Source organism: Opisthocomus hoazin, chromosome 6, assembly GCF_030867145.1.
Source record: "Opisthocomus hoazin isolate bOpiHoa1 chromosome 6, bOpiHoa1.hap1, whole genome shotgun sequence".
Classification (NCBI taxonomy): domain Eukaryota; kingdom Metazoa; phylum Chordata; class Aves; order Opisthocomiformes; family Opisthocomidae; genus Opisthocomus; species Opisthocomus hoazin.
The window spans coordinates 28,922,956-28,941,753 of record NC_134419.1 but is presented as its reverse complement, the minus strand read 5'-3'; the positions used below and the strand labels follow the sequence as shown (position 1 = coordinate 28,941,753).

General features: G+C 66.4%; 1 protein-coding gene across 1 annotated transcript; it reads left to right on the top strand.

Moving 5' to 3' along the window:
• Window positions 1–1,848: 1,848 nt before the first annotated feature.
• Window positions 1,849–16,973, top strand: LOC104333771 (cysteine-rich protein 2). The gene is made up of 8 exons (XM_075422375.1): window positions 1,849–1,970; window positions 11,814–11,908; window positions 13,540–13,597; window positions 14,076–14,216; window positions 14,398–14,466; window positions 14,904–14,998; window positions 15,188–15,245; window positions 15,816–16,973. Exons 1-8 carry the CDS (start codon window positions 1,928–1,930, stop codon window positions 15,881–15,883), a joined length of 627 nt encoding a protein of 208 aa, XP_075278490.1. The 5' UTR covers window positions 1,849–1,927; the 3' UTR covers window positions 15,884–16,973.
• Window positions 16,974–18,798: the final 1,825 nt, after the last annotated feature.

The window sequence follows — 18,798 nt, the reverse complement described above, 5'->3', positions numbered from 1 at the left end:
CTCCTCCTCCTCCTGCCTCCCCACCCCTCCACGAGATTCCCTACGGATCTGGAGGATTTGGACCGTGGGCCCTTTCTTGGGCTGACCCTCACAGCGCAGGAGAGGAACTGCTGCGGGCATGGGGCTGATGCTGGTGGTGCTTCAGGGCAAGGGTGCTGCGGAGGGACCCACACGCATGCCCGTGGGGCTGTGCCGGTGGAGGCAGCTGGCCTCCCAGCAGCCGATAGCTCCGCAGATCCCCAGCTCCTGCCGACGCCGGGGTCTGGGGGCTCCGGCTCCGTTCTGCCGGGGCCAGCCGGCTGTCCCCCCGCCCGGGGACTGGGCAGGCCACAAAGCCCCACATTGTTGTGACGGCAGCTGGGCGCCGAGTGACGGGGGCGCCTGGGTCCTCCCGAGGCGGCGGGGTGGGCGGCCGACGGAGAAACCTGCCGCCGAGCACCCCCGTCCCACCACGGGCCGGGGTCACCCCGTCTCATCCCGGAGCCCTGGGTGCCGTCGCTGCGGCTGGGGCCCGGCAGCTGCACCAGCTGCCGGCGGAGAAAGGAGGAGTGAGATGACAATGGCGGCGGAGGAGAGCCGGGCTGCCAGCTGATGAATAATGCAACGCTCCGCTTGCGGGGAGCGGCAGATTTCTTGTTTACCCGCAGCCAGCCCCAGCTTGCGGGGTGGCGGAGCAGGGGTGCAGTCCTCCTGAGCACCCCAGCCAGGGGTCCTGACGGCCCCCTGCCTGTGCACCCGCTGCCCGCAGCAGCCTCGTGGTGCGGGATCCGGGCGCAGAGGGGCTTCCCTCGGTGCGGGGGGTCCGCACCCCACCACGAGGCGTGTTTCGGAGCGGGCAAAGCCGGCACTCCAGCCTCAGCATCGCTTCGTGGCTCCCTCAGCATCCCTCTGCAGCCGGAGGGATTTTCTGAGATGGGCGTTTCCATGGCAACGGAGCAAGATGGCGCTGGGAACCAGGGGGGCTGCTGGGCGCCGTGGCAAGGCAGCCTGCACTGCCGGAGCGGGGTGACGGCGGGGCAAGGCTGGGGGTACCGGGGCGGCGAGCGCATCTGCTCACCCTGCAGACGGGGTGGGAGATGCCCCGAACCCCCTCTGCTGGGGCTGACCCTGGGACCAGCACCCACAGCTCGACCCCCAAGGCCAACGGCGTGCCCCGGCGATGCCATGCCGTGCCACACCGCGCTAGCAAGGCCGTCAGGAGATGGGGGTCCCTCCCTCCCCTCGCCCGCCTGCCGCCACCGCTATCTCCGCTCCCCCAGGGCCTCTCGCCCTCGTCCCCCCGCCAAGGTCTCCCATATCAAGCCCGATGTCCCGGCCACTTAATCTGGATTTCTCAGTTACCCCATCCGGAAAAAAACGTGTCTAATAATACCCGGTGCTTCCCGGGGTGGGGGGCTTCTCCCTGCGCCCTCCTATCCCCCCCCCCCCAAAACCAGCTCCTGCATGGCTGTGGAAACTCCGGGGTCGGCGAGGGCAGCTGCTGTCGGGATGCAGCCGGTGGTCTCCCGGCCAGCGCCTTTGACGTTGAGTTCCCCCAGACCCCCGACTGGTCACCCCGAAGGATGGCAGCGACCGGTTGTACGCCCGTCTATTCCACCAGCCGAACCCCCCAGGAATGCGTACCCCTAAAAGAGGGGGGGTACGATGGCTCTGGGCTGTGGGGTTCGGCAAGGGAAAGCCCAAAGGATTCCAAGAGCTCCCCGATTCCTTTCGGGGGGAATTGGGAGCTCTTGGCATCCTTTGGGCTTTCGGAGATTGGGAACCGTGCCGTGCCATACCGAGCCGGGCAAAGGCTTTGCGGGCAGCCCCGCCCCGCCCCCCCTCCCCCCCCCCCCCCCCCCCCGCAACAGTGGGCGGGGGCCGGGCGGAGCGGGACTCCCGGCTCGGCTCTGCTCGGCACGGCACGGCTCGGCTCCGCTCTCCCGCCATGGCATCCAAGTGCCCCAAGTGCGACAAGACCGTCTATTTCGGTGAGAGCATTCCCCCAATCCCCCCCCCCCCCCAACCCCGGTCCCGAATCCCCCCCACTCCCCCTTCCCCCGGGCTGGCGGGGGACCCCCCCATCCCGGAGCTGGCGTTTCTCCCCACCTTCCCCAAACCCCGGTGTGTGTCCTCGGGTCCCCGGAGCACCCAAGGGACCTGCCCGGCACCGGCTGCTTCTCCCCCCCCGGACCCCCGCCCCAGCCGGCAGCATCCCCCAGTACAGCCCGAGGATGGGGGATGCGGGGGGGTGGGTGACAGGGGGGTCCCGGGCACCCTCCCCTGCTCCCTGGGCTGAGGAGGTGAAGGGGGGGGGCGGTGAGGAGCCCTGCTTGGGGTGGGTGCCCGCAGCCTGTTTTGGTGCTGGGGTGGGGGGGGATTCATGTCCCCGTGTGCCTGCTGGTCATAGGGGACCCCAGCCCATCCGAGGCAGATGGGGTGCTGGGCGGGGGACTCCCAGGAGCCTGGGGGGGTTCTCTCGGTGTGGAGGGGCAGGTGGTGGCAGGTGGAAACCAAACCTTCTCCCAGCCAGTTTGTTCCCATCCCCTGTGAGCCTGGCTCCAGGTGTGCCGTTCGCTTCTCCCTGTCTCGCCCAGTCCTCTGTGGGCCGTTCCCGGCGGGGCGAGTGGTTTGGGGTTCCTACGGGAATTTTTCAGAGGCAGAGGCTGGGCTCAGAGGTCCATCTCGGCATGCCCGGGCCGGGTTTGGGCCAGCAGCGAGTCCCTGCAGGTCTCCGAGGGCCTGGTTTGGGGTTGTGGCCGGTCAGAACCGGGGCTGGGCTGTCTCCCGTCGGGCATCCTGGGGCGAGCGCCGCCGCCCTGCTTGCCGAAAACGCCGGGAGCGGAGGTGGGAAGCAGGGCTGATCCCCTGCCTTCGTGCCTCACCGCCGCTCCCCGAGGAGCCTGCCCCAGCCCGCTGCTCCCATGCCCGGTCAGGTCACCCCTTGTCCCTGGGGTGGCCATCTCGGGATGGGCATCTCGGGATGGGCATCCTCAGGGTGGGGGTCCCAGGGCTGTGCTCAGGGCGGCTCCGGGGACAGATCCCGTGCTCCAGCCCCAGCTGCCTCCCGGGGTCTGCTGGCCGCGGGGTCCAGCTGGCCCGGCCGGGCGCTGCCCGCCTGCCCCCCTCCTGCCCATCTCCCTCCCGTGCTCCGGGGTTCAGCCCCTGCTGCCTCAGCACGTTTGTTTGACGGAGAAATACCAAAGGGTCCTGATGGTGCCTGAGCACATGAGGCGTTGGTGCTTTCATTCCTTTCCGGCCATCTCCAAGTAAACACAGAGAAATAGGAATTTGCTGTCTTCCTCCTTTAAATAAACCTATTTGTGTGGGGGTGGGAAGGGCTCGGCCCCTTGGCTATCTTTCCTTGTGTGAATCTTTTCCTTTTTAAGCAGAAAATAGCGTGTCCTGTCGAGCCAGCTGGGCACCGGCCCGGGGTCAGAGTCGCTCCTCTCGCTTTGGGGAACAGCCTGCCCTGCGTGGGGGGCTGGGGCCGGGCTCGGGGATCCCCCTGCCAGGCTGTGCCAGGGGGTGAACCGCCATCCCTAGCGCTGCCCACTGCGCCGAGGGACTCCTGGGTCTCTGGGGGATGTGGTCTGGGGGGGCATCGTGCCGTAGCTGTGCCCCCCGCTGTGCGCAGGCTCGCTCTCCCCGGGCTGGGTGTCTGTAGGTGTGGGGGTCCGTGTCCAGGTCTCCGCTGCTCCTCAGCTCACCCGTTCCTGCCCCCCAGGTACCCGACGACTGGGGGAGCGGCGGCCGTCATCGCACACCTCCCCGCGGGGACCACGCAGCCCCCAGGGAGAGACCTGGGGGGCGAGTCAGAAGGCGAGCGAGCCAAAAGCCTCCCTGCCTGGAGCAGAGATAGGCTGGAGCGTCTCCTTGCTGACGCCTCGAGCTGTTCCTTGAGGAACCGCCCAGGCGCCAGCGGGATAAACCTGGGCCCGCTCGTTTGACGCGGAGAAATTGGGTGCGATCTCCGAGCCGGGATGCGGCTCCCGGGGTTCGGCAGGAAGGCGACTGGGAGCTCTGCGCCTGGGGTTTGGTGATGCTCGGGGACTCCTCGGCAGGATGGAGCCGTGGCGGGGAGGCGATTCACGAAGCCCCGCGTGTTGGGGAGCGCTCCTCGCCCGCGCTGAATGAGCGCCGGCAGCTCTCGCTTCTGGGATGCCCAGGACGGCGGCCGCGGGTCGCACGTCGGAAACGCCGCCATGCCCTGCTCCTGGCCCCGCCGCGCGGCGCCTGCGTGGCTGACCCGCGCCAACCGGCACGGGTACCGTCGGAAAACTCATTTCCAGCCCTGCCTGTTGCTCCGTCCTCCCTGGAAAAATCCGGCGGGCTCCTCCCTGCGCGGTCGGGAGGATGTGGGCGTTTCCTGAGCTGCAGAATGAGCTTTTTTTCCTTTAAAAAGTACAGGGAAATATAAAAATAGATTTCTGGCTTTTTTTCTAATTTTTTTTTTTTTTTTCCCAAGCAGGCCGAGGTCTGTGACATTGTTTCCAGGGGCTGACTTTCGCCCTGCGGAGAGGTTGGAGGGCTGAGGTGAATGTTTAACCGGCGGAGCAGCGCTGCCGGGGCCGGTTCCCATCCCGCGCTGGCAGGTGGTGGTGGGCTGGGGCTGGGGCTGGGTTCGGGTGATCCCTGCTGGCGGGAAGCGCCGGAGGGACCGCGGTCTCCCGAAGCTGAACCACCGCGCGTTCCCGCAGCTCCCTTCTGCGTCGCGAGCCTTAAATGAGTTTCGCAGGGTCGCCGGGAGCCCTGGCCAAGCCTTTCCGCCTCCCGTCCGCTCTTCCCCGGGAACTGCGGGGGACGGCGGGGGGTTTCCTGTTTTCTCATCCCAACCAGGCAGGCGAAAGCCCCGGGGATGCGGCAAGTGCACGTGCAGCGGGGTCTGCCGGCAGGGGGCTTTTCGGGGGGGCTCTCTGCGCATGCCGGGGTGTCTGAGGGCAGGCGTGAGGCTGCTGAGCTGTTCGTGTGGGAAGGGGCATCCTAAAACCGTGTGGGGGTCACCTGGGGCTTCTCCCGGCTGTGTCTGCGGCTGACGGGGTGCCGGAGGGGACTAAGGACACGGACACATCCAGCCGGGAAGCAAGGAGGGGTTCCCAGCCTGGCGTTCTCGGAGGGCGTCAGTGTGACGCTGACATCCCGAGCATGCCAGCGGAGAGGGGTGCAGCGAGGCACGGGGTGCAGCGAGGCGCGGGGTGCAGCGAGGCGCGGGGTGCTCTTCCCGCAGAAATTCCAGCTGCAGAAACCGCTCTGCAATTAGTAAGTAATCGCTGTCCTTGACTGCGGGCGCTGGCTGGTGGGAGACGATGGCCCACCGGTGGCCGGGCAGGAGAAGGCAGGAGGGCTTTAAGAACTTCTTGCCTCTGAGGGTGACGGAGCCCTGGCACAGGCTGCCCAGGGAGGCTGTGGAGTCTCCTTCTCTGGAGATATTCCAGACCCGCCTGGACGCAGTCTGCCTGCTCTGGGTGACCCTGCTTCGGCAGGGGGGTTGGGCTGGGTGACCCCCAGAGGTCCCTTCCAACCCATTCTGTGACTCTGTGATTTCAGTTACAGCCGTCCCTGACAAAGGAAGCGGCTCTTGAAGCGCAGCCGGCACGTCAGCGTCGGCACGGCCCCTAGCTTGGCGGCTCGAAGGCTGGCTGGGCTCGGCGGGTCGCTGCCCGCTCCCAAGTCTCGGGGCGGCTGCTCTCGGGGCGTGCGTGGACCTTGCAGAACGGTAGCTGAGGATGCAGGGCCCTGCCGGGGGGGGATGCTCCTGTGGGAACCTGAAGGACGGGCTGATTAGCATGAGCTTTTCCCTCAGGAAAACAGCGCGAGCTATAGAAAATTATCCGTGGGAGGGCGGGCTGGGACGGTGCGAGTTCTCGGGCCCCTTGCTCTCACACGCTGGGAAGCTGCTGGGCTCCTGCTTGGTGCGGTGCTGGGGGCCGGCAGCTCTCCGCAAGCCCGTCTGCGCCCGAGTCGCTCCGCTCAGTGACTGGTTTGCGGAGCTCTGCGCCCACGTCGCGGGTCTCGGGCAGAGCCGCTTGCGTTCCTGCCCTCCCTCCCTGTCCCTGGCAGGACCACGGGGATGGGGAGAGGTGGGGTGATGGGACTGGAAAGGAAAGACGAGGAAAGGTGGAGCGGGAACGCCCAAGCGAGAGGTAATGGAAAATCTGTCACCGCGATGTTGCAATCAAACACGGAGCCCGGAGCGCGTGCTGTGGTGCCGGTATCGGCTGCGGTGGGGTGGTGGTGCCCGTCGCGCCTGCTGGTGGGCTGGGGGGCCCTGCAGCATCCAGGGAGGTGGCGGTGGGGGACAGGTCCTGGCGTGCAGGTAGGGAGAGCTCTCCCACCAGCCTGCCATGCACTTGCAGCACCGGTGCTGTGACCCCCGGGCAGGTCCCCACCATCCGCTCCTGCTGCCATCTCTGTTCACGCCGCGCTGCCCACAGCCCTGGGCCAAACCCTGCTTGGAGCTGGAGCCCCGTGGCGGTGGGGGTGTGAGGAGCCGTGGGGCTGGAGGGGTGCATAGGCAGGCCTGGCCGCTCCAGCGCATCTCTGAGTCCTGCTCTGGCTGACACAGGCCAGGAAGCCGTCTCACCCTGCCGGCGCTGCCCGCCAGAGATGGTATCTCAGCGCGCAGGAGGAACACCGTGCTCCGGACCAGCGGTTGCCCAGGGTGGGGTTTTGCTGGTGTGTCTGCCTGTGTCCTGGCTTTGCGCTGGCCTCTCTGCCCCACGCCGCGCGGCGAGGTGAGAGGAGGGCTGCGGGCTGCCTGCATGCCTGCCCGCAACGCCTCACGTGTCGGTCGCCGTCGTGGCAAAAAGCAGCCGGTTTCTTAGGCTCAGCGCTGGCTGAACCCAATGCCTGGCGAGAAACGCTGCCGACCCGCTCCCAGCACAGGCATGGTCGAGCTGCTCGGTCTCAGAGCCGGCGGGACCCATTCGGTGCGGACGCTGCGCGGTGGAGCGGAGCGGCCCCATGGAAAATGGAGGGGGGCTTGGTGGCGGCTGCGCTGGCCCCGTGCACCGGAGCGGGAGGTTGGGGGCTCACGGCCAGGAAAGCGCCTGCAGTCGGTGAGGTTTCGTCAGCAGCGAGGCGGGGAGCGGCGGGATGGCCGGGAGCCATGCCGCGCGTGAGGGCTGCGGCTGGAAATCAAACAGCCCTCGCTTGCGCCCGAGCGGCTCAGTGACTCGGGGGCTCGGGTCCTGGGGAAGACCTCACCTCTCCGCTCGGGCTGGGAGCGGGACCACCCTCGGGGATACTCCTCGTTCCCGGCGCTCCCCAGCGAGGCTCTGCGGAGCTGGCTTTGCGGTGCACTGGGAGGGAGCCCAGCAAGCGGGCGGCTGGGGCCCTCAGGGCTCGCCTCCCCTTGCTGCGGGGGGGCTGAATATATACGTCTCGGCCACGAAACCCCAGCGCAGCGTAACCGTCCGTGCCGGCTGTGTGATGGGGGAGAGGAGCTGCCTGGCCATGCCCAAGGAGGGGTCGGGGTGGGAAGGCAGCACAGACCCTTCCCGGGGGACTGGTTGGGCACCACGGCCCGGCATGGCATGGCAGGGAGTCCTCCAGCCATCCCTCTGCCTGCTCCAGCTCCCGGCCGCGCTGCGAGGGGCCGGGGCTGCCGGCTGCCTGGGCTCTCGGCTTTGTTTCCAGCCGTTTGCCGGGCTGCTTTCCCTGCGCTCGTCTCTCTCATCCATTCCTTTGTGCTTGCGACTGCTTCGCAGCGCATCTGTGGTGGTACGACAGCATCCCTCTCCTCCGGGGACGCCTGTCGCTGGGACCCTCTGGGGACCTGGCATCTTCGTCGCTCTGCCAGCCCTCCCCCGTTGTCCTCCCAGGGCGGCGGCGGGGCGGATGGGGAGCAGCCCAGCCCTGTGCAGGGACGCGGCTGCAGCGACGTCTGCTTTTGCTGGATAAGCCTCCGGCTGGAAGCAGCGCTGACGTCAGGCCGTGGAAGTACCGGTGCGAGGTCCTGGAGCCGGCTCGGCGTGGCTCCCGGCGCCGAGGCTGGGAGGAGGGATGCTCCCTTCCCACCCCAGCAGGGTGTACCCGCCTCTGGCCCACACCGGCTGCCTTGCCCGGGCACGGTGTGTAATTAAGGGGTGAGCGGCGTTGTCTCCAGGGTGGGGCTGCCGCAGAGCCTTGGGGAGCTGAGCATCTCGGCAGCCCCCTCGGGCGCTTTCCCGCTCCTGGCCCCTGATTTTCCCCAGCTCTGGTGGTGTCCCTCGTTGGGGTGGGCTGCACCCTGGCACGGTGCAAATCCACCCTGCAGCCATGTCCTGCAGCTGGCCGTGTACCCGGCTGGACCCCCACCTCCCCTCCGCAGGGGCATTTCCCCTAGGAGAGAGGTACCCGGTGCCCACCCACAGCAAGGCGGGTAACCCAGGGCGGGCAAACCCGGGGTCACGCACATTTGGCCAAGGCCAAATTCCCGCAGCTGGGTACCCGCTGCTCTTCCCTGGGGGTGCTGCGTGGCTGGTCGGGGTTTGGCAGGCTTGGGGGGAGGGCCTGGTCACTGGCTGAGTGTGGAGGTGCGGGAGCCAGCGAGCGGGGCAGGACTCGTGTGCGCTTGGTGTGGTGCTGAGAGGACACGGGCGCTGGCCCGTCCCTTCCCGGCGTTGGGCGGCGGAGGCTGGCAGCAGTGCGATGTCCGGCCGAGCGAAGCCTGCACCGGAGCCCCGTGCCGTCCTGCACTCCCTGCGCAGAGCCGGACACAGTGCAGATGGTGAGATGCTCTCCCGGAGCTGGGGGTGCGGAGCGGGGGTCCCCCAGCACCTGCCCCGGGGGTCTCTGCTGTGGTGGCGGGACGTGGACGGAGATTTCTCCTCTGGGGCGGATGGGGCTGAGTGACAGGAAATCTGGGCGCTGGTGTTTTCCCTCCGCAGTGATTTATGGGGGAGCATGGCCGCGGGCGGGATTCCGCTGAGCTGGAAATGGGCTGGGGTGGCTCCAAGCTGCTTCCGCTGCTCGGCGCGAACAATGCCGCCTGGAAAGCCATACAGGCTGTGCCGGCCCCGACTGCGTCCCCTGGGAGCCCTTGTTTGCAGCCGGAGGATGCCCGACCAAGCTCACAGAATCACAGAATCACAGAATGGTGGGGGCTGGAAGGGACGTCTGTGGGTCACCCAGTCCAACCCCCTGCCGAAGCAGGGTCACCCAGAGCAGGCTGCACAGGACCTTGTCCAGGCGGGTCTTGAATATCTCCAGAGAAGGAGACTCCACAGCCTCCCTGGGCAGCCTGGGCCAGGGCTCCGTCACCCTCAGAGGGAAGAAGTTCTTCCTCATGTTCAGACGGAACTTCCTCTGCTTCAGTTTATGCCCATTGCCCCTTGTGCTGTCGCTGGGCACCACTGAAAAGAGTCTGGCCCCATCCTCCTGACACCCACCCTTCAGATATTTGTAAGTATATCTTAGGTCCCCTCTCAGCCTTCTCTTCTTCAGGCTGAACAAGCCCAGCTCCCTCAGCCTTTCCTCGTAGGAGAGATGCTCCAGTCCCCTTCTCATCCTCATAGCCCTCCACTGGACTCTCTCCAAGCTCTGCATGGTGTTTCCACTCGGAGCAGGACAGTGCCCTGGGCCACCTCTTCCCTCCTGCCCTGTCCCCTGCCAGGGGCTGTGGGTGCCGGCGAGGTCCCCCTTGCTCTGCGTGGCCCGGGGATGCCTTGGCAGTGGGGTACATTCGTCAGGGAGCAGCAGGGCTTTACAGCTGCCTGAAATGCTGCGGAGGGGGAGATGCTGGGGGGCCATGGCGTCTCGCAGGAGCAGGAAGGAGATGGTGTGGGCTGTGATGGCGATGGCCTCTGGAAAATATCCGCTGGGAGTTTCTTCCTTGCTTTATACCCAGGGCCGTGACGGCACTGGGCCGGGGTGCTGGGGGGAGCTAGGGTGACGCAGCCGAAGCGCAGCCTGGCCTGGCTGTGCATCCGCCGTGACAAAGCCGAGCGGCTCTTTGGCCCGGAGCCCCTGGCTCCGCTTTCAGCCCGTCACGCTCCGTTTCCCTCCCTGGCTGCCCCAGGGTGGCACCCGCTCCCGCCAGGGAGGGCTCGGGGGGACACGGGGCTCCTGCAACAGCCCCAAGGCAGTGGGCTGCAGGGAGCTCTGTGACCCCCTCGCTTTGGGGAACGCTCTGGGGGGCCGAGGGCTGTGTGCGCTGGGGCTGGCTCTCTGCTTCAAGGGGTGTCTGAGGGGTGCAGAGGAAGAGGAGGGCAGGGTCCGGCTGCCTGCTGCGAGGGGCTGGGGAGCACGAGATCCCCCTGAGCCCCCGGGCTTGGGGCCGGCAGGGATTTGCCCCAGCAGCTTTGAGTGGGCAGGCACAGACCCCCAGACCCCAGACCCCCGGCTGTGGCCGGGCATCCCTCCACCCCGCCGCCCGCTCCTGCCTCCTGGGCTCTGGTCCGACAGCCTGGGCCTGTGCGTGGCATCGCTGGGAGGTTGGTCCGGAGCTTCTTCCAGCGGGTGCTGCTCCCCCAAGCCCGTCCTCTGTGTGCTTGCTTGGGGATGCTCTTGGGGGTCTCCTCTGCACCCCGGTGTGATGGTTCCATCTCTGCCCCCCTCTGCCACCGGCCACCCTGCCCTGGGGTGGGTGACATGGGGGCTGACTCTTTGGGTGGTGATGGCAGTTGTTTCGGCGTATCTTGGCCCTGTGGCGTGCCCCGGACGCAGCTGTTTGCCTTGGGAGGAGGGTGGCTCTGGAAGCCAGGACCTGCCCTTGGGGAGCTCTTGACCCATGTCTTGATCCAGTGCAAACAGGTGACATTTGCTGAGGTCCTTGAGGGGCAGAAAGGGCTGAGAAACGCGCTGTCACGGAGGAGGTCTTGTAGAGCAGGGCCAGGCTCTGGTTGCGTTTTTATTTGCTTGTTAAATATTTTATTTGGCTATTCTGATTTAGTTTTACGGTGGCTTTCACGGGCTCACGCTGTTTTCCAGCTGTCTCTGCAGATGTTGTGGGGGAGAGGGAGGGCGAAGGGGACTCGGCGGGGGGTACGGGGCAGCGCCCAGCCCCACAGGAGCTGGGAGGGCGGGGGGATGGCGCGAGGCCGGGGATGCAGGACAAGGACGGGCAGCCCGTGCCTCCTCCTGCAGACGTACAGCTCGGGGGCAGCCGCAGGAGGTGCTGGTGTGGAGCTGATATCAAAGCATTTTCTTTCCCTGAATTTGCCCGCTGATCCTTTGAAACTGTTTTTGGTGCTGGCAGCGAGTTGCTCCGCGGGCTCGTGGCACCCTGGGGCAACGCAGGGATGGTGCCCACGTACCCGTCTGCGCGTCGTGCCCGCTCCCGGGCTGGGGGGCAAGCACCCCCATGCCCAAGAGACAGGTGTTTCCCGGGGCCAAACGCCCATCCTTGGTGACGCTGGGGGCTGTCTGCCATCCCGACCTCCCGGCTGGAGGCAGGCGGGTGTCCTGGGCGCAGCGTCGGCTCCCCGGGGAGCCCGGGAGGGTGGGCGTGCGTGGGGCAGGCGTGACTAAACGGGCGGGGTGGGCATGGTAACACCAAATATTTGAATGGGAGCGGGGTCATTCCGGGTAACGTGGTGGGTAAAAATAGACACGGGGAGTGGAAAGGGAAGCGCTAGCGCTGCTGGACTGGCGCGTGGGAAAGGGCGTCCGTGCGACGGCAGAGCCGGCGCGGGGGGGTTCAGAGACAGGGGGGCCCTGTGCCCATGGCCTGAGCGGCCCCAGGGCCCCCGCGGGCTGCAGCAGAGCTGTCCCTGCAGCGTGGCCGGTTGGCACAGCGTGCCTGTGAGCAGCCCCCCTTGAGCGCAGCCCCCTGTGGCGCCTGCAGCCTGGCTTCCCTAGGGGCTTCCGCAGGTGCCGGCCGGTCGCTCACCTCTCTCTCGTGTTCCCTGCAGCGGAGAAGGTGTCCTCCCTGGGCAAGGATTGGCACAAGTTCTGCCTGAAGTGTGAGCGCTGCAACAAGACCCTGACCCCGGGCGGGCACGCTGAGGTAGGAGCCCCCGGGGTGGACGCGGTGGGGAAGCTGTGCTGCCGCGCAGGGATGGCCTGGTGGGCTCTCCAGGGCTCCTCAGCACCCCAGGGATGGGGAGTGCCAGGAATCGGGCTGGGGCACGTACCCAGCGCCATGTGGAGGGGCTGTTCCTGTGGCACGCAAGCCCAGGAGCGCACACTGTGGTGGCTTCAAATGCTGCTGCTGGTGCTCAAGAGCTCTCGTGCACAGTGCTGGGCAAGCCACAGAGCGGTGCTGGCAACACACGTGGTGCCCCAGCAGCTGTGCCACCCCAGCGTGGGCTCACAGGCAGCCTGGAAGGGCTCAGCCTGCCCCGGGAAGCACGTCCAGCAGCCCCATGCATTGAGCAGGCTTGTCTGGGCATCGCTCTGGCTTCGAAGGCATGCGGGTGCCGACAGCCTGCACCAGAGTGTGGACAAAACCACCAAAAATCGAGGATGCGGAGGTTGCCATGGCAATGCTAGCTCGGCACCGGTACTTTCGGTGATGCCACCATGGCTGCGGCGCTTGGGAGCGTGAGGGTGCCGTGCTGGCGGTGGCAGGTGCTCTGGCCTGCGAGCAACCGTGTTTTCCTTCTGCGACGCCCCGGTGTGACACCGGGTGCCCTGGGTTCTGTGCAGCGTCTGTCGTGCTGGAGCATCACCGGCTCTTTATCACGGTTCGAGCCGGCAGCACTGCTGGGGAGCGGGCGGCAGTGGTGGCAGGGACAGCCGTGCTGGTTGCCACCAGCCCATGGGGGAGCAGGGCTGGTCCTGCTGGGGAGGATGGGGCCGCGCAGGTGGATCTCTGCTTTGGGCCGGGTGAAGCCTGGGGGATTTGCTGCTTCTCCATATAAGGCCGGATTCTGCTCCCCTGGGGGCTGGCGGCCAAGCCCCCACCGGCTGCGCCGGCGGCAAGATTTGGCCCTTCCCTGCTTTTTCTCCCTCCTTTCAAGCCCGCGAGTCTGGCTGGGTTGGAAAGGTGTCACGGGGAGACCAGCTAAATGTTTACCCTCCCCTCCGGCATGGTAACGCTGCGAGCACACTGATATTTACGCCTTGCGATATTTTGCAGCTGCCAGCCCGCTGCCTGCTCGCTGACCCAGCGTTGCCCCAGCCAGCCCCGGCCTTCAGCCCAGCACGGCTCCGGGAGGCGAGGGAAGGGACCCCCCATCCTGCCCAGCTACCGCCCTGCCGCTTCGGGCCAGGCGTCCTTGCCTTGCAGCCCAGGGGACGGAGGGCAGGGGCATGGGGCATGAAGCAGGGCTGGGATGCTGCAGGGAGCTGAGCAGGGGTGGGGTGGGTTCATCCCCAAGGACGGGGTCCCGGTGGGTTTTCCACGCGGGGCGGTGTGCGTGGCAGCCCCGCTGTCCCCCTGCCCCAGCCACAGATCTTCTTTCTGTTCTCTCGGACTCGGTTCCCGTTGGCCCGTGAGAAGCGGCGGTGGGGAGCTCCGGGGCTTAGCGCCCGCTTCGTGCCTTCCTGCGATAATCGTCCCTGACGGTGCCTGGGATGCTTACGGGGCAAAGCGGTGCATGGCCAGGGTGGTCTCTGAACACCGACAGGGATGGAAGCGATCCCGAGGGAACTGTGGTCACCGCTCGGCATCCTAATGCTCCCCTCTCTCCCCAGCACGATGGGAAGCCCTTCTGCCACAAGCCCTGCTATGCCACGCTGTTCGGCCCCAAAGGTACGTCCGTGCTCCCCCGGTGCCTGCGTGGCTGTGCCCAGGGCTGCAGGAGGAGCCGGGTCCCCCCATCCCTGCTGGTGGGGAGCCGTGGCCCCGAAAGCACCCCAGGAGCCAGGCGAGCAGGGGCTGAGCATCAGGCCAGCACTCTGCAGTCCCAGCCCTGCTGTCCCCTCCTGCAGAGGGAGAGCAGAGCTGCTGGAGGGAGCGACGGGTCCGTCCTGACAGCTGTCCTTCCTTTTTTTTTTTTAATATTTAAAAAACAAATTCCCATTCAAACAGAAGGTGGAGTCGCTCTCCTACCCCAGACATGGCTGGAGAAAGCCTGGGTCTGGAGAAAGCGCATCGGGGCGAAGTGGAGTAGTGTCCGCAGTGGCCCTGTGGCTCAGTGGGGCTGGGGGAGGTGGGACAGGGGGCTGGGGGGAGGATGGAGACCCCGAGAGCTCCCAGGCCACCGCAGCCTCCCTCTGCCCCACTGCAGGGGTGAACATCGGCGGCGCCGGGTCCTACATCTACGAGCAGCCGCAGATTGAGGGACAGACGGCTCCGGGACCCATCGAGCACCCGGTGAAAGTGGAGGACAGGAAGGTGAATGCTGCTCCTCCCAAGGGACCCAGCAAAGGTGAGGGGCAGGGTGGGACGGGCAGCCTGGCCCCTCTGCCGCCGCCATGTTCAGCTGGTCCAGAGCCACGGCACTTGGCAATGGCGTGGGGTGCGGGGTGTGTGCGAGGGGTCCTCTGCACCCATGTGTCCTGCCTGAGACGTCCCTCTGCTTCCCACTCCCATGCCCCCTCTCCTTCCAGCCTCCAGCGTCACCACCTTCACCGGGGAGCCCAACATGTGCCCACGCTGCGGCAAGAGAGTCTACTTCGGTAAGGCGGCGAGCGGGTGGCGGGCATGTGCCCCGGGGTGGCACGGCCCCACGGTGCTGGGGCTCCATGTGGGACCCCGCAGAGGGGCTGGGAGGGGGTTTTGGCTCAGAGATGGGATTGGGGGCACAGAGGGATGTGCCCAAGGAACCTACAAGGATGGGTCCTCTTGGAGGAGCTCCTGGATGCAGGGCTTCATCTGTGTTGTGTCACCTGCTGTCACCTCCTGGGTGGGTGGCGTGGGCTTAACAGCTGTCCTTGGTGGCTTAGTAGCTGTCCTTGACCAACCTCCGTCACCTGCCAGGCAGCAGAGGGGAGGGAGAGACACGGGAGGCTGGGGTCCGCAGCGCTGTCTCGGGAGTCTGTGTGCGGAGGTGACAGACCCCCTTGGCACGTGTGCAGGGGGCCAGCGTGACCCTCTCTCCTTGTCCCCGCTCCAGCCGAGAAGGTGACTTCGCTGGGGAAGGACTGGCACCGTCCCTGCCTACGCTGCGAGCGCTGCAGCAAGACACTGACTCCGGGGGGCCATGCCGAGGTGAGGACGTCCCGTGGAGCTGTGCCGTGCTGCTCCTGCAGCCTGGGGGAGAGCGGGGGGTGCTGGGTGCGGGTGTCTGCAGGGCATGAGCAGAGCGGGAGAGGTGCCCGGCCAGGGGAACGTGTCCTGGGGACTGGCCTTTCCCCGGTCCCCTGCCCCAGGTGACATGTATGTCTCTGTGCCCCTCAGCATGATGGACAGCCGTACTGCCACAAGCCCTGCTACGGGATCCTCTTCGGGCCGAAGGGTGAGTGCCTGGGGTCGCGTGGGTTGGGGAGCCGATCCCGCCTGGGTTACCCCTCTTGATGCTCATGCCACCGCCCAGAGGTGACATCTCCTTGGAGCGTGCCACCTTCCCACCCATGTCATAAAATCATAGAATGGTTTGGGTTGGAAGAGACCTTAAAGATCATCTGGTCCCAACCCCCCTGCCATGAGCAGGGACATCTTCCACCAGACCAGGTTGCTCAGAGCTCCATCCAACCTGGCCTTGAACACTGCCAGGGAGGGGACAGCCACAGCTTCTCTGGGCAACCTGGGCCAGGGCCTCACCACCCTCATGGTGAAGAATTTCTTCCTAATATCTAGTCTAAATCTGCCCTCTTTTAGGTTAGAGCCATTCCCCCTTGTCCTATCACTACACACCCTTGTGAAAGCCCCTCTCCATCCTTCCTGCAGGCCCCTTCAGGTACTGGCAGCTGCTCTAAGGTCACCCCAGAGCCTTCTCTTCTCCAGGCTGAACAGCCCCAATTCCCTCAGCCTCTCCTCATAGGAGAGGTGCTCCAGCCCTCACCCTCCTGTGTCTCCCCCTATGCAGGTGTCAACACCGGAGCTGTGGGAAGCTACATCTACGACAAAGACCCTGAGGCAAAGAACCAGCCCTAGATGGCGTCCCCCTGGCCCACCCGCTCTGTGCCCCTCTACTAACCCCCTGCTCGCAGCCGGAGCAGACCCTCGCCAGGCTGGCCACGGAGCTGTGCTCTCTGCTGTCTCTACTCCAGGCAGGACGGCCCTGCCCCCCGGGTTATATATCATAGTCTCTAATATAAGCTTCAGTGTTTAAAGGCAAAGGTAGAAGGTGTCTCTGGTGGTTCCCAATGCGCTCTGCCCTCCCCAGCCCTCCCACCAGCCCCTCGAGCATGGGAGGCAGTGGGGTGGGTGTGGAGATGTCACCGTGGGCAGGGGACAGTGGGTGGCAGCCGAGGGGCTGAGAGCGGGAGGGAGATGGTGGCAGGAGTCCCACCACTGCTGCCCACCACACAGAGGTGAAGGAGCCGGGCAGGCGTCCCATGGAGCTTGGGGACAGGGACTGGTGGTCCAGGCACCCAGCCCTGCTGGGGACATGCGGGTCCCCTGCGGGCTCTGGCCCATCTGGCAGCGCTGCCCTTCCCTTGGCCCTTCCCGGGCTCCGTGCCCTGGCTCTCACTCTCCCCGGGGCCCGCAGCAGACCCCAGCCACTGTTGGGGTTGCAGGGTCTGGTACCTCCCCACATCCCCATCCTTGCACCCCCAGGGCATCCCTGTGTGTGCACCCGGGTAGGTGCCCGACCCTCTCCACCAGCTGGTTTGGGTTGGTGGCCCCCCCAGCCTGGTCCCCCATGGCAGCAAAGCCCATGCCGGGGGGGCAGCCGCGGTGCCGGGGAGCGGGCTGCTCCCCGCTTTCGGAGGGCAGAGTGCATTGGGCTGGCGGCTCGGCAGCGGGACGCCCGCCTGCTTCCCAGAGCCAGAGGTTTCTTGTTGTTGTTGTTTATTTATAAGCAGTTGTAAATGTGCCCCTCGCTTTGGAGAATGACACGTGCCCCCCAGTCTCACCTGTCCCCCCTGCTGCTGCCCAGGAGGCCGGGGAGGGGGCTGGTGCAGGGGACCCGCCGGGGCGGCGAGCCCTGGGGTGCCAGCACCCCGCTCTCTCCGGGCTCCCCGCACCGCCGTGGGGCTGACTTTTGTTATTTGCTGACAATAAAGGTTTGGAGAAATGCGTTGTGCGGCTCGGCTCTGGGTGGGGGCGAGGGAAGCTGCATGCACGGCACAGCATCCCCCCACCTTCTGTCCCGGGACAGCGTGGGGACCCTGCCGCCGTGCTCCTGCCCCAGTGGGCTCCTCCTGGGGCAGGAGAGAGCAGCCCAAGTCCAACTGAGCAGAGCCACGTAGGCCAGAGCTGCTCTTGGTGCAGCACAAGCCATGGCTGCTCCCCAGGCTCTGAGCAGGACGGGCTTGTGGGAGGCTGTGCTGGGCCTGCAGCTGGGATGGGATGGGATGGGATGGGATGGGATGGGATGGGATGGGATGGGATGGGATGGGATGGGATGGGATGGGATGGGATGGGATCCTCCCTGGCTTCGCAGGGTGGAAAACTGATGGGGGGATGTTACGCAGCAGAGGACGCCGTCCCCCCCAGCCCAAGCTTGCTGAGTTCACAGTGCCTGAGCGAGGCTGCCGGTGGGAAAGACCAGCCCGGCGGCAGCGGCACAGGAATGCAGTGTGGGGGCACGGGCCGTCCCCCCCCAGCCCCTGGGAGCTACCATGTCCCCAGCCAGATACCAGCCCCGCTGCCAGGCCTGGTTTTAGACATCCAGCTATTCCCCCTAGGAGCTCGGTGTCTGGAAAGCGAGGCACGGAGCCTGGGGCTGCCAAGGCAAACAGTGGCTCTGGGAACTGCTGCTCCGGCTCATCCGCTCTGGCAGGTTCTTGCAAGAGCCCGGTTGGGCTGGCTCTGACCCCCCCCGGGGACACAGGCACCCGTGTGCTGGGGAAAATTGGGACCTGGTGCCCCTGCAATGTCTTGCATCCTTGTAGCAGCATCAGCCCCGGAGCTGCTCCATCGCCATGTGGGAGAGGGGTGGGTGGGTGCTGGCCGCAGCCCCCAGCCTTGCTCCTCGCCCGGGCACGGCTGGGGAACACAGCGGGCGCTGCAGAACAGGGACGCTGACTCCATCCCCGCGCCCGCGGGGACCGTTCGGCCGCAGCGGCATCCGCAGGGCTCAGGCAGCTGGCAGAGCAGCGGGCGCAGGAGCTGCCGGTTTTCCCTTTCCCGGCAGCGATCCCAACGGCGCGCAGCCTTTTCCCAGGCACGGAGGGCTCGGCCGGGGAACGGGCTCTGTGTGTTCATGTTTTGGTGGGGTTTCCATAGAGACTCGACCCCGGCAATGCTTTAGGGGACGAGGCTGCTGCGTAAATCAGAGCGGTGTCACTCTGCCAGCTCCTTCCCTGACCCGCAGCAGGGACCTGGGTCCTTGCAGCCCAACTTTGCCAAGTTTGCCCTGTATAGTGCTGGAGCAGGGGTCCCAATCGCCTGACCGGCACCTGGTTCACCTGCTGTCAAAGCCCTTGGCACAAATTCAGCTCTCATTGCAACGCTTATTTATCATTGTTAATTAACGAGCTTAATATGCCAGCCTTTTTGCTAGGCTGTAGCAACCCGCCGCAGCAGGGAGTTTCCCTGATGGACTGGGCAGGCTGATTTCCCTCCCCACCACTCCGCCTGCAGCTCCGTGGCGGGGGGGGGGTTTGCCCTCCCCAGCACCCACGTGGCCCTGGCCTGGCAGCCCCAACAGCATCCCCACGGTGGGCACGGGCCCTGGCCCCGCGGTGGGGGCCAAGCAGCAGGGTCCCCTGCCCAGCGCCCCGCCGCAGGGGGGTCTCGCCTGAGCCCCAGCGGGCTGGGAAGGAGCTGGTGCGGGGCTGCTGGGGCTGTTTAAGCCAGTGGTCTTGAGCTAGGCAGAAGGCAGTTTGGGGGTGGGAGGGGATGCCAGGGTGGCTGGCACCTGGGTTGGTGCTGGGCGTGACGGGGTACGGACAGGGCAG

What these genes read in the sequence shown, in the direction of transcription:
- LOC104333771 (XM_075422375.1), top strand. Translation starts at nt 1,928, where the DNA reads ATGGCATCCAAGTGCCCCAAGTGCGACAAGACCGTCTATTTCG. An exon ending in CCCCGGGCGGGCACGCTGAG is followed by an intron (nt 11,909 to 13,539) that starts GTAGGAGCCCCC and finishes CTCTCTCCCCAG; the next exon opens with CACGATGGGAAGCCCTTCTG. An exon ending in TCCCAAGGGACCCAGCAAAG is followed by an intron (nt 14,217 to 14,397) that starts GTGAGGGGCAGG and finishes CTCTCCTTCCAG; the next exon opens with CCTCCAGCGTCACCACCTTC.